This window comes from Anarhichas minor, unplaced genomic scaffold, assembly GCF_050575085.1.
Source record: "Anarhichas minor isolate MPS153535 unplaced genomic scaffold, ASM5057508v1 ptg000062l, whole genome shotgun sequence".
Taxonomy (NCBI): Eukaryota; Metazoa; Chordata; class Actinopteri; order Perciformes; family Anarhichadidae; genus Anarhichas; species Anarhichas minor.
In genome coordinates, this window is record NW_027466508.1 from 5,720,864 (window position 1) to 5,734,713 (window position 13,850).

The window sequence follows — 13,850 nt, forward strand, 5'->3', positions numbered from 1 at the left end:
TACCGGCGTCTCTCCTCACTCCGCTCTCCCTGTTCTCAAATCAGCGGCCACGACGGCTTTTTGCCTCTTCCACGACGCCAACGCCGGAGAGACGAGCAAAAACCTGGAGCTGACACAAGATGAAAGCTCAGCATGCACATGTTTAATCCTATTTTATTTCTCAGCGTGATCGACAGCGCCGGGTCCGCTAATTAATTCAGGATCCCTTCCGCGATCACTCTACATAGCAGTCATGGGTGCTTGCAAATGTATGGCATTTAGCAGGACTCCCGATGCATACAGCAAGACAAGACTCCAGTGTAATAGTCCCATCCAAAAGGGACTTTTTTTTTTAAAAAGTCCTCTTGGGGATGTGACTAAAGTGCAGTAGCGATTCTGTAAAAGTGCAGTAAAACCAGGACTCCTACAGTAGCTGCATATGTACATTTTCTGATGAACAAAGGTTTTGAAGATTAGCCGGCGGAATGGATTTTGCTGCACAATGATGCAACTGGCAGAAAGGCCAGGAAAAAACAAAGCTAACTGTCTGGCTGCCTATCTGCCCGTCTGCCTATTCGTGTAGACTTACCTTTCATACCGAATTTGGAGCGCCGGCCGTATTTGTTGATGAGAACAAAAAGGACGAGGAGGAGGACGCAAGCGAAGCCCGCCAAACCCACGGCGATGGAAACCTGAGAGGAAGGAAAAACGCTGCGTCAGACTGTGTTCACATCGTAATCCTCTCCAGATTTCTGATCACCTTAAACATGGCAAATCAGAGTTTAATCCACTAGATTGTGACGACTGCTTTCTCATAGATTACAGCAGTCTGGGGGAAGGAAACAAATACTCAATACCTGTTTTGGCTGCGATGTATTCCAGTTGACAGAATATAATTTCAAAATAATCCTTGTGTGCAGCAAGATTTACTCTCAGAGCAGTTTGAAAATAAAACTACAGAAGCTACTTTAAAGCTGTCTCATCATCTTCATCATCATTACAATAATTTATTCTGAGCAAATTTCAGAAATTTGACTAATTTGTATAAGCAATGAATAAATACCGAACACACCTTTTTTTGGTTTACACAAGACAGTTTGCTCCTCATCATAACCGACAGGATTAAATGTTCTCATATTTAATGTGCTGTTTATTAATCTAATAAACAGTTGTTTTCTTATCAAAAAAGGAAATTAATCTACAAATTAAGATTTAAACTGCGTTAATGAAATGCATTTTACTTGCTTTTCCCGCTATGACAAGTCAAAATATCTGACATGAAAACAAAAAATGATGTAACATCCATTGGCGTATTGTAGACTTTGTGCCTTGGCGCTGCATGTCAACACACAGAACAAACCCCCTCCAAGGGTCGTCTGACAAAAGCAGTTAAAATATGTGTCGAGACGCGCAGCAGCTCCGCTGAGTCCGGGGGCAACGTCTTTAGCAGCTGTTTCATCAACATCATTAGAGAGAAAACTCACCCCGAAAGTGTCTTCATCTGGTCGGCCAGAATCACCACCTGACGGCGTCGAAGGAACTGAAACACAGAAACACGCAAAGCAGGCATCAGTGGCTGAGAATATAACTTTAATGGCTGTGGTTTACTCCAACAGTTACAATAAATACATAGTAAACTGAGTTTCACACTTTTTGTGAGATTTCTTATGGCAGCATGCACAGTGGATGCACTAGAATAAGTCTTTTTTTCTGTTTAATATCCACTGTATGAACCTGTTGATGCACCTATTATCACAATAAATAAGTTCAAGTGACACTTACACGGGTTAATAATGAGAATACCTGATGTGCTCTCTCTTGTATATAATTGACTGCATATTTTCAGCATCTCCACGAGGTGAAATGTTTCTTATAAATGTTTTGTGATAGCTCGCATTGCCGATTGAAAATATTTTTTTGTGCTTTCCTCATTCGCGTATAAACTCTTGAAAGTAAGAGCGCTTGCCATCAAGAGTACATTGAATACATGTTAGTAGGAGGTGGATTGAAGTGAACAGGAAGAAGCTTACGACTGCCATGCGTGATAAAAGCTTGAGACTATGGGGAAAAGTGTTGATGAACAATTAGGGATGACCCCGATTGCTCAGCTATCGATTATTAATTGATATTGTTGTTTTTTTTACAAATAAGAAATGACAATATAGATGACAAACAAAGTAAAAGGAAAACAATATCATTGTTGACGGTTTACTCTGACTTCAGGACGGTTCAAATTATTTTTTGGGGCGGTGTTGAAAAAAGTTAGTCTGGATCCTTGTATACCAGCTGCTATAAAAAAAAAAGATTGGTTTCGGGCCGATATGGATCATTGACGATCTGCAATCATATCGACGGCAGAAAGAAATTGGTAATGGCATTTCTATGAACAAACATTTTTTATATGTAGAAGTGGACAAAAGGCTTTCAGTTAGAAGCCTGCACAACCTTAAATGCACTCCTAAGTCTGACACCACAAGGTGCCTGTCAAAGCCTGACATTTGATACCCAGAGTTTTAGCCCAAGCCTCAGGTGAAAAAAACAGAAAAGACATTATAATTTTTGACATTGTTGTTTTGCACCAATGCATGCTCATGCTTGTACACAGACAGTATATACAATTATACACGCATAAAAACAGAAAAGGAGTTATATACATAAAGCCAAGAGCGACAAATGTTAAATTATGTCCAACTAAATAAACTGACAAATGCACCGTACAAACTCAAAGTCTAACACACATATTCAGACCGAACTGGATCCTGCTGGACTCAAAATAATCCTGAAGATGTCAAAATGCTACATGTCACACCTCTACAAACGGGAGTTTCTGCAAACGGCAGAGTTCTGGGGAAGGGAGAAAAGGACAGAGACAGAGCCATGAAACAAAATGAAACGGTGTCAGGGAAACTCCAGTCCGAGGCCTCCCTCCAGCCAGGACATCAGAGAGTAATTGTGGGCAAATTAATGGCCGCATGGTAGACTGGCTGCCACTGGCTCAGACACACACATAACAGTAAATTGCATTGCTCTGCGTCTGAGTGTGTGCCCTGACTACCATCTATCTGTCCCTTCTTCCCTTCATCCCTCTCTCCTCTCCTCCCCCTGCCCTCCTCTCTCCTCAGCATTATTAGTATCAACCGGCCTGTCACTCTCCCTTCTACGGCTGAGCTTCCTCACAAACTGCTGCTTTAATGTTTCACACTCTTATCACCCAAACGCCTCTCTCTCACCTGCCTCACTGTGTGGGTGTGCGTGTATGTGTGGCACCGTGAAGTCCTCGCCCGCCCTAAATGCAGCTCGTCGCCGCCCATCCGTTTCCATCGCCGGCCACGCTGCTTTATAATCCATGGCTGATTAGAAGGAATGGCCCTTCATATGGAGATGGAAGAAGACTCTGACAAAGGTCAGAGATCAGACCAGCCCACTTAGTCTAAGCCGTCAACAGCGAGGCTGCCACAACAGCCTGAGGCCAAACCACACATCACAGACAGGAGATTTACGATGCAGCGCGAGAGCTGGTCAAAGCATCGTTCCAGCAATATGACTGCACTGGTCGCTTTACAAACATTCAAACGTCACCAGCTAACGCAGTGGTCTGTTAGGGGTTCAAATGGAAGCGTTATGCACGCTGAGTCGCTGATGCAAGTACCACTAAAGAGAATGACTAAAACCTTGGGTTTCCTGGGCAACTACCACATGAATGCTACGTCATACTGAGTCTTTCTGACTTAACATTTTTCAAAGCAGTGGTAATGGGGCTGTGGTGAGAGTGCTACTACTACCTACAGTACCCAGCATTATTTCCAAGGCCAAGCAGCATTTCATACTGCATTATTTTGTGTGGTCCTGGACCCTAATATATCAGAATTTAAGCTAACATTAGTGGCTTTGTCTATCTCTTTATTAAATCTGGGGAATTTTCACTTCAACGACCCCTGCCAACGTTACCAGAGATATCACAACAAGTTCTCAATCCAGCTCGTCACATACTGATGCTTTGTCAGCCGCTTTCGAACACACCGGGTAGCTCAGCCTACCGTCACAGCAAACACGTGGTTAACATTGTGAATTCAAACAAAACCACTTAGGTTAGGGGAAATCATCATGGTTGGACTTAAAATAAGTTAATAAACTTCCGTTAAGGTAGCAAAACCACCGTGGTATGTTTAGGAAAAACACGATTGGGTTCATTACAATTAGAAACTAATTATAAAAACTCCCTGGCATTCATAACCAACTCATTAAGCGAAAAATTCTGGCAAAATTGATGGTTGTCTGCTATAAGGGGAAGTGTGCCTTGTCTACCTTGCAGTTTTCCAACAGTCATTGGAAACTGTTTGGAAGAGGGCAGGCACTTTCCAAAAAACCTTGGCAGGTGATTGGATGAACCATCGATCAATCAGACTTTTGCCGAAGCCAGTCAGGAGAAGAGCAAACACCTCTTTTCCATTGAGAAAAGCCTTCAGTCCCGTTCTTTGTTCTTCTTTCAGTGAAGAAACACTCTCCAGTCATGATATAACTGATGCTATATCTACAATAACCTCGTTTGGAGCCACCAGCGTTGTTAAGCCCATAGCTGCCAGTAGCTCCTAGACGCTGATTGGTCCGTGCGCTGGCTTACCGCATACAAAAGCATTACTTGAAGCCTGACAAGATGGATTTTTGTGTGATATGTAATCACGAGAAACTGTCGTTGCGAGAATCCAGGTGCCATGCAAGGTAATTGTCTTCCACCATTAAAAAAAACTTTGGGTGGTAAATTTACCATCAACAGGTGTTTCAACAGTGACTAAGCCGGGCAGGGCTCAGCGAACGGGTGATCAAGGCATCAAAGCCCAGCTGCTCAAGTAGATTACCAACCAGCAGCAGTAGACTGTGGCAGTACAGCTCACGTCACTGTGAGAGAATATGTAAATGTGTGAGGGTTAAGCAGGGCATCACTGAAGCATCATCTCTCCCAAATCATAAAAATGGCAGCGAACCACAAGCCACTGAGTGGCTGCTGCTGTGCTTTAGAGACCTCGAACAACCTGAAAAAAGCTGTTTAAATTTCTTGACAGCCTGGGGTGATCCAAGCAGTGGAGGTGAATGACTCAACAACTTGAGATGCCATTGAGCAAGGCATATGAATGGGCAGAGCATTCGGTATAAATTCTGTCTAGCAAAGCCATCCTGGAGATGTATAATTCCATCAGGGTCCAGAACTTTGAGCACCAGTGCTTAACAGCTTTTTATGAACTGCAACACAAAGTCAACAAATTTCCCCATGGTTACTATCTTAACAGTGACCATCCAACATTAAGTGATGTGTTTGTGGGTGTGTGTGCATAATGACGACAGACAAACAAGTAGTATAAAACAACAAAAACAAATAAACTGTATGGTTAAATTTGAAAATGCAAGCACTCACCTAATTCCACTATGTCTGCAAAAGAGAAGACAGAAAGTCACGCTATGTCAATCGATTGACACAAGGTATTAACCTTGGAATATTGACCATGGGGAGAAATTTGCCAGTCTTTGTGGGTTTATTCCCCCTCCCTGTGAACTCGGAGCGAACTGCAGGCAAAAAATCTACCTGACTGAACTGTGTATGAACCCCGGCTGTGATCCAGCCGGCGGGGATCAACTCCACAAACCTAGACCCTGCGCAGGGAGATTTTAATAACAACTAAAGGCTCCCAGTAGTTCTTCCACCGAGGGTGGAACCTGTAATTCATACAACAGGTAATTCAAACGAGAAATTCAACTAGTCGAAGACTTATTCCAAATCGTGATGCCCATTTCCAAAAAGTGGGCCATTCTAGCTGCTGGGGGAATCAGGGAGTTACTTGGCAGAATTTCTTCTTTTCTCTTTTATTGTAATTCAAATCTAGGAGCAGGAAGGAGATGTTCAGGCAGTAAAAATGTGTTAATAACCCTTGTATAAATGTCATTTTTTCCCCCACGAGTATACTCTCAATTGTGATTATGGGGACATCCGTGCTGGCAGCTGCCAACAGTGCATAGCTCATCAGCCACAAGCACAGTGAGGAATGGCTATCAAGCGGAAATGATCCACTCACCTTCTTCATCCGGGGCCATGAGGAAGTGACCATACACCGTCTTGGTGACCGTTCCTAAAGGGTTGCTGGCCTCGAGAGTGTAGTTGCCGTTGTTGATGTGCGTTGGGTTCTGGAAGGTCAGGCAGCCCTCCAGGTAGTCCTGGTAGAAGTCCATCTCGGTTCGGATGTAGTTGTTCTGGGGGATCTCCTTTTGCTTGTAAAACCAGCGCAGCTTGGGTTGGGGGTAGCCCCGAACCGTGAACTCGATGCAGGTATCGTGGCGCTGCTCGGGCTCAGCCAGTCTCAGGATGACCGGAGGAACTGCAGTGAAGAAGGAAACAAACTATGTAATTTACGTCACAGATTTGAGAAAAAAAAGACAATCCACCCATAGCATGAGGGAAACACCAGAATGAGCGGTTCCTGGATCCCCCCGAACGTTGTATTGCCCGTCTTGAAACCTTAAAGACGGGATTCTTGAGGGTTTGAGTCTGATTCTTGTGTTATAACGTAAGTTGACAGAGTTCCACAACCCTTGGGCTGATGAAAACCTGTCCTAATTCTTTGAAGAACCTCAAATAGACTTAACACAAAGCTGTTTTGATTTGTGTGTGTGTTACATACTGCAGCAGTACACGTAGTGGTGGAGAAAAATGAACAGATCGAGGGGCTCCTCTCGCCTGAAGCAGGCAGAGGAATCTCCGCAGCATAAAGGAGCACAAAGCCTCTCTTCCCTGACATGCAGCAACACACCTCTGAGTCCACAATGCAGCCAAGCTGAGAGGCAATTTATCACTTTAATACCATCAGATACATTTCATAAACAATTCATACGCTGATTTGTCTTTGCGACGAGTCAGTCTCGCAGCTACATCATCAAATGGAAATATTTGGCAGTCAGTATTACCTGGCACTATCTCAGTGTCTGTTCTACATACCAGACACCATCCCCACCCCTCCCACCAAACTTACCCATCAACTCCCCCTCTCACACACACTCATAACACGCCATTGCTTTGTCTCTTGCTTGGCTTCAATGCCTGCAGTTTCTATAGGCGTGTGTGAGCAATCCCATTTACATTCGCTAGATCTTCTTTGATGTGTGTTCATGCCGTCATTCAGATGACCCTGCAGCAGCCCCGATGAATCCCCACCTGCAGTTTCATGCAGTGTGCTAATTCAAGATTTCAGATTACAATTTGAATCAAGAAATAAGGCTGGGGTTAGTCATTTATTAATTCAAAATACCAAATAGTTGATGATTACAGGCACCAAATGGGGAACTTGCATGGCCAAATTTACCTGTTTGGAGGCCCCAGGGTAAAAGTTTGTTTTTGGGCCCCCAGACTCCCCCCTTACCTATGACCTTTGCACAAGCCTCCAAGTGCCCATTACTGCAAGAACAATTTACTGCAAGAACAATTTACTATGTTCACAATCGAAGTTTAGCGCGTTAGCGTGCTAACATTTGCTCTATGGTATTAAACACGGAGTACAGCTGAGGCTGGTGAAAATGTAGGTTATTTGGTCCAATTACCTGCAAAAACTAAAGTATTTAACATATTAGTTTTTATAGGTTAAAAGTTTGACATCATAATGGCACCATATAATAACTTGAGGTTGTTGCAATTCATCCCGAGACGACCAAGAATGTCTGAAGCTAATTTCTTGGCAATCCATTCAATATGTTGAGACATTTTACTCAAAACCACAAATGTCAACCTATTGGTGGCGCTATAGGAGATCAGCAAAGTAAGTATGATTCATCCTTTGGGTAACATGAAGGTCTGCCCAAAATTTGGTGCCAACCCATCAGGTAGCTGTCGAGATATTTCACTGGATAAGTGAAAACTTTAACCTGCCGATGGCACCAAGGGAAAGGTTTAGGTAATCCGCAAAGTCATTAGGACTTATCCTATGGTGACCATATGGTAAATGTCTGTACAGAGTTTCATGGCAATCCATGTAATAAATGTAGAAATATTTCATTGCACCTTTGCAGTGCAATGTTGTAGCCATATTTGCAATTACTTGAATTAAGTACAACCACTTGACACCCATTCAACTTGGAGCTTTTTCGGCTCCTGTGGTTCCATGAGTTGCCCTCTTGGCCCATTTTGACCAGTTAGGAATCCAGCCTGGGAGGTTTTTCTGATGTGGTCGGACAACATGTCGCACAACCTACTTCTTTTCCAGCATAACAACCTCCCTAATTGTAAATACTACACATGGGCTTCATCAATAATACAGTGATAGACAGTGATTGACTCATTTATAAATGATTGTCAAATAAATTGATAATAAAAGTAACTTTCAATTGCAGCCCTGGTTATTAATTAACTGGCGTGTCCCAATGGATAGCTCATGTTTTCAAACCAAATAATCACCCAGTAAAAAGATGAATAACGCAATTATTGGCGATTGAAAGCTGTCATTTCAGAAACTGCTTTGGCGATATTGTTCCTGCTAGACAATAGTGACAATAAAGTCATTCAATTGCACTAAAGGCTAAGGCAAGAGTGTGTGTGTGTGTGTGTGTGTGTGTGTGTGTGTGTGTGTGTGTGAGAGAGAGAGGGCGCAAAGCTGTTATTTGGAGCACATGCGAAGGAAAGAGAAAAGATATAGATGAGAGAAGAGAAAGAGTGAGGAGGGAGGGAGATGGACATGAAGTGAGGGCGGCTTAGCTGTGCAGCATAAAAACAGAGAGAAGGAGAGTAAGGGAGAGGAGGAAAAAAGGAAATTCTCCTGTTGATGGACAGTTAGGGACCGATCTATTTTCCCCTCAGTGTGGCTGTGACCCCAGTCTCAGTCAATACAATAAAAGCCATTACGGCGCTCCACAGTGATCCGTAACAACATGGTGTCCTGGTGGAGCTAATATAGATGACAGGCGTTGATAACTACATGCCTCTGATCCATGAGAACAGTGAATGTGAAGGCTAGTTGTGCAATGCTATCTAGCTGCAACACTGGTGGCATATTTCAAATACCACGCTCCAGCCGGATAGAATATCATGGCCGGCAGTGACAGAGGAGTTTCAATCTCTCTGAGTTGAACCACATTGTGATGAAAATGTTAACCTGTGAGAAGCAGCATGATGATAATAGTGTCTCAAGGGATTCAATCAAAATGTCCTCACTAGTTACTCATTATAAGAGTCAATGCTTTGCTCTACCTGTAGAGCTACTCAAGGAAAAGTACTACAAACCCATGTGTTAGTTAGTTCCTTATTTTTAATAGAGAGCTATGCTTGTACAGTAGGACCAAAGGAAAACATGGTAAGTTGTGTGAGTACACAATGCTGTAGAGCTGCTATTGTTCCAGGCAGCAGCAGAACAATGGCTGGCAAAATTTGCATTGTGGTTAATTACGGTTATAAAAAAAAAAATAAAAAAAATAAAAAAAAAGAGAACTCATCTTTGAATGCAGAGAATGTCACTTTGACGGCTGGTAATTTTGCTGTCAATCAGATTACTCCCTAATCAGAGCGGCAGTTTAAGCTATTTTATGACATTTCCAGAGACAATAGGCTGCGCAGGGGAGGAAATGTAATTACCATCGGAGCATGTGTTGAAAAATTAATAAGTTAATTTGCAGCACCAGCAGAGAGTGTCAACAGAAAAGAAAAAAAAGAAGAATGCCTGGAGATGTACATCCATAGAGTGTCCGTGTGGAGGGAGCCCCGAGGACTAGATGTTGCAAAGTCAATCTGTCATTCCAGCGCGGTCCTTAGCAGCTCTGCTTCGGTAGGGGAGGGTTTGAATTGGTGACAAATCTCCCCTGTCCTGTAGCGTGATGCATTGCAAACTGCCACAATAGACTGCGCTTTACGACAGCATGCTCGCTACAAAAAAGAAAAATGTCAGACATCTTTAATAAATACTGGCTTTGAATACAATCTGTCCCAAATCTGCCCAGGGCCAATCCACAGGGTAAAGTTATCTAAGAGCTGACATATATATAGTGTAATTCATGGTCTGGATATACGAGGAACATCCTGATGGTTACCAAATTGTTGCTTTATCATTGCTGGGGGGATTTTTCTTTTCCTTTTTCCACTCGGATCAAGGCTGAGCGTTTATGTGGCCTGGAGGGTATGTTCTTGCTAATTGGCTACATCAATTTCACTCGGTTTGTAACTGTGCAACACCTCATTGCATTCTAAATGTACCTGCATAATTTGGCCGTTCTGCCTGACAAAGGAGATTTGTTCTTTCCTGTTGTAAATTATTCTCTTAGACTGTCAGTGTCATTAATACAGGATATATTTCCGTCTCCAACATAAGTCCATCAAAGCTGCCACTAAAGACATCTCACTGCACCACGTCCATTCTAGATCTCTTTTTCATTCTTGACCTACAGTTATCTTCTCTGCTGTGTGCCAGATTTTGTCCAGTTGAACTAAAACTCAGTGGCGACCATTCATGCCAAGATCTACCTTCTACAGAACTTTGAAACTATTAAAGAAAACCAAAAAAGATCAACTAGTAATATAGACATATAACCAAGTCCAGACACAATCTACATCACAATCCTGAGCTAGCTTAATGTAACAAGTTGCTATTGGTTCAATATAAATGAAGGTAGATCAACAAGACTGCGGCAATATAATGAGAGTATGTCCCCTGCCTTCCATTCATTGACCATGAGCAAAACAGCTCAAGAACAAAATATCTGACTTGTCCTCTAGCGCCACCCTGTAGTTTACATATTTGGCATTTAGTGAAGTGTTTTGCCAACTATTGGATGGATAGCTATGGAATTTGGTACAGACATTCATATTCATACATTTTGCCATCATTAAGTAAAAATGTACATTTGTCCAATACTTTGGTTTTCTTGTTAAGCAAATGTGAGTGTGCTAACGCGCTAAACTAATTTGATGATTTGGACAGACAGACTGCCACGTCTCCTACAAAATGTCTTTATATACAAAATACATTTAGGAGGAAACACTTAGGGGTGGTTGGTTTATGGTTGGCGTACAAAGAACAGGACTTTGACGCTGTCGATCAATAGTTTTGGTCCTACTTGCTGTTGAGTTTAGGCTACAAAACCATTCTGTTAAACTTGGATGATGAGACCGGTGAGAGGGAGTCAAAATAGAAATTAAAACTGGTGTTAGCTCTTCCCTTTATGGTCAGTCAAAATCCCAATTAGCAGATCTATTGTCTTTAAACTCAGCCAGGCCAGCTTGTCTCAGCTATGACCAAATATTTACAGTAGCTGTTGGAAATTGATGTATTCCTTATAAAAATAATTGAATCCAATGTCACTTCATCACTGGAAGTTAATACCAGTATTTTCAAATTGTGCTGTCTTTTGGTGCCCTGGATTATTGAAACCGTACCAGCCTGGCTGCCAAACCATGGCAGTCCACAGACAAGTTAATGGCCTTTAATGTGGATAAGCCACTAGCTCAGTGGTCGGCTGAGATCTCATTGCAAACAATCACAACACCAGCAGTGTTAACTGATTAGCAACCTTCAACCACAGAGCAGCGTTATTTCACATTTTAAGCATTAGAGTCTTATTCAGAGCATCCATGAAGAATGAGCAAATAAGATCTAATACCCAAGAAACACGACTACTAATGGGGACATGACAAATAATAGGGTGACAGAAATTATGGTATTTCTGTTATTGCAGTGTGGAAGCGCCTGTGCCAACCCTAAAAATGTCATTGAAGGGGAAAGCATTGACTATCAGAGTGATAAAGGCAGGAACTGAAGTGTGAACAGAAAGAGGACTTAGGCACCATCAGAGCGGAAGTGGACCAGAAACAGAACTGAAACCTCTTTTTATACTTCCTGTTTCTATTTGCGTCCATACTGTTTGTTCATTTAGGTGAGTCCCTTTTCTGTTGGTTCCGTTTTTTGGTCCACTTTAAGAGGACTGAGTTTGTTTAATTTAATAAGAACTAAATTATATGTGAAATCACGCTATGTAAATTTAAAGTTATTCTCAAAGGAAACATTGCTGACCCAGCATTTAATCAAGAGGCAAACACCATGACAACCTAGAATTTTTAGCCTCACTAGGGGAGGCAATATCCTCCACTTTTCCTCCAGCGCTACCGTAATGATGACATATTTGGCATTTAGTGAAGTGTCTTGCCAACTATTAGATGGATTGCTATGGAATTTGGTACGAACATTCATGTTCCCCTCAAACTGAAAAGCCATTCGACATTGATAGTTAAAAATTCACATTTTCCAATACTTTGGTTTACTTGGCTTACCTGGCTAACGACATTCCTAACAGCCTCAGCTTAGTGCAAATAAGCAAATGTTAGCTTGCTAACACGCTAAACTTAGATAATTGTATGGACAGACAGACATTTTACTTGCTCAACTTCTGCATGAGCATTATCATTGTGAACATGTTAGCATGCTGGTTTTAGCATTTAGCTCAAAGCTACGATGTACCATGCACAGTACAAAATAACCACACAGAGCTGCTAGCATGGCTGTAAACTCTTAGTCAAAAGAACATAAACATCTCTTTTAAGTGTGGGTTAATAAACCTTGGAGAGAAACGCAACAGTGAACGTTTGTGAAGCCATTTTAACTTACAAAATATGCTAATGACCGCATTAACATTCAATGTGACACTAAAACCCCGGAATCGATTATTAACCCAGAGTTGAAATAAAACTATCATTAGTTAAGCCAAGGGGTTTCATAACTCAAAGCGTTAAACCCAAGCTAACATGTAGGTATAAAAAGACCTTCCAGTTGCAAAGTAGCTTCCAGTCTCTACTTTGTAGTTGAGCATGATGAGTAGGTTTACACCTTGGGCCAAGATACTGATTTATTTAAATTAGAAGATTAATTAAATGCATTAGTAAGAATATAAGCATGTATTTTATGTCAAATACCTACCTTCACTTAACACATGGGCAGCATTAGTGTCAACTCCGAGTCAGAGTTTTACAAGGCCTTAAGGCTTTCTTTTAATAATATACAAATTCAAGCAATGGGGTAAAAAAAAGCAGCAGCAGGTAATCTATAAGGAGAACCCAAAGTGTACATTTGAAAAGTGTGTGTCACTGGCTCTCCACCATGGGCTTAAATGTATCCTTCACGTCACTCCTGCAACCCCCCCCCCCCCCACACACACACACACACACACCACATTCCCCCCCTCCCCTATGCAGTGCATGGCCAGAGTTTCCCTAGCTTAAATCATAGAAGAAATTCAACTTACATTGTACGTTGAGCTGGATAGAGGAGTTGCTCATCCCCACCACGTTCTCAGCGATGCAGGTCAGCTGGAAGTTGTTGTCATCTCGGCTGATGTTGAATAGCGTCAGGTTGATGGAGTGGATGTTGGGCCAGTACACATTGGACTAGGGGAAAGAGAAAGAGAGACACAGACAGAAATGAGAGACAGGTATGTGAAGGATAAACGGTAACAGGGGGTTTAGATGTAAACACTAAAATTAAAGTTAATTATTGATTGATTCAATAACATTGCAGTACCAGTGGGCATGAATCACTGCGGTGATCTAGTCTGATTTAATTAATGTAGGATTAGAATGTAAAGTGTGACATATTGTAAAATATGGCACTAATGTGACTAACAAATTCACAGCTTTTCACCTTTTAGATAGCTAAAGACAATGCTTGTGTTTCCCTTCAGTTGGCCAGGTTCCCCAACACCTCGCTCAGCTACAGTATCCTTCTACTCTAAAACATCAAGCCTGAGGCTGAGGTGACTTTCATCTGCCACGCAGCATTTTCAGACACCGCTGTTCTCGCCTCCTTGCTGTTTATCTCCGTTGTTGTATCCGTGACGTCCCCGGGGGCCCCGGGTTTGCGGCC

General features: G+C 42.2%; 1 protein-coding gene across 4 annotated transcripts in view; it reads right to left on the reverse strand.

Moving 5' to 3' along the window:
- Nucleotides 1–13,850, reverse strand: part of ntrk3b (neurotrophic tyrosine kinase, receptor, type 3b) — a 157,887-nt gene that overhangs the window by 70,058 nt on the left and 73,979 nt on the right. For 2 of the 4 annotated variants that reach the window (XM_076077989.1, XM_076077988.1), the window contains exons 7-11: nt 13,234–13,375; nt 6,045–6,344; nt 5,390–5,404; nt 1,464–1,519; nt 569–671 (exon numbers count right to left, since the gene is read on the reverse strand). In XM_076077989.1, coding sequence (XP_075934104.1) covers nt 569–671; nt 1,464–1,519; nt 5,390–5,404; nt 6,045–6,344; nt 13,234–13,375 — 616 coding nt within the window. Of the gene's footprint in view, nt 1–568; nt 672–1,463; nt 1,520–4,889; nt 4,932–5,389; nt 5,405–6,044; nt 6,345–13,233; nt 13,376–13,850 lie in introns of all 4 variants that reach the window. The other 2 variants (XM_076077991.1, XM_076077990.1) reach the window with 2 other exon arrangements.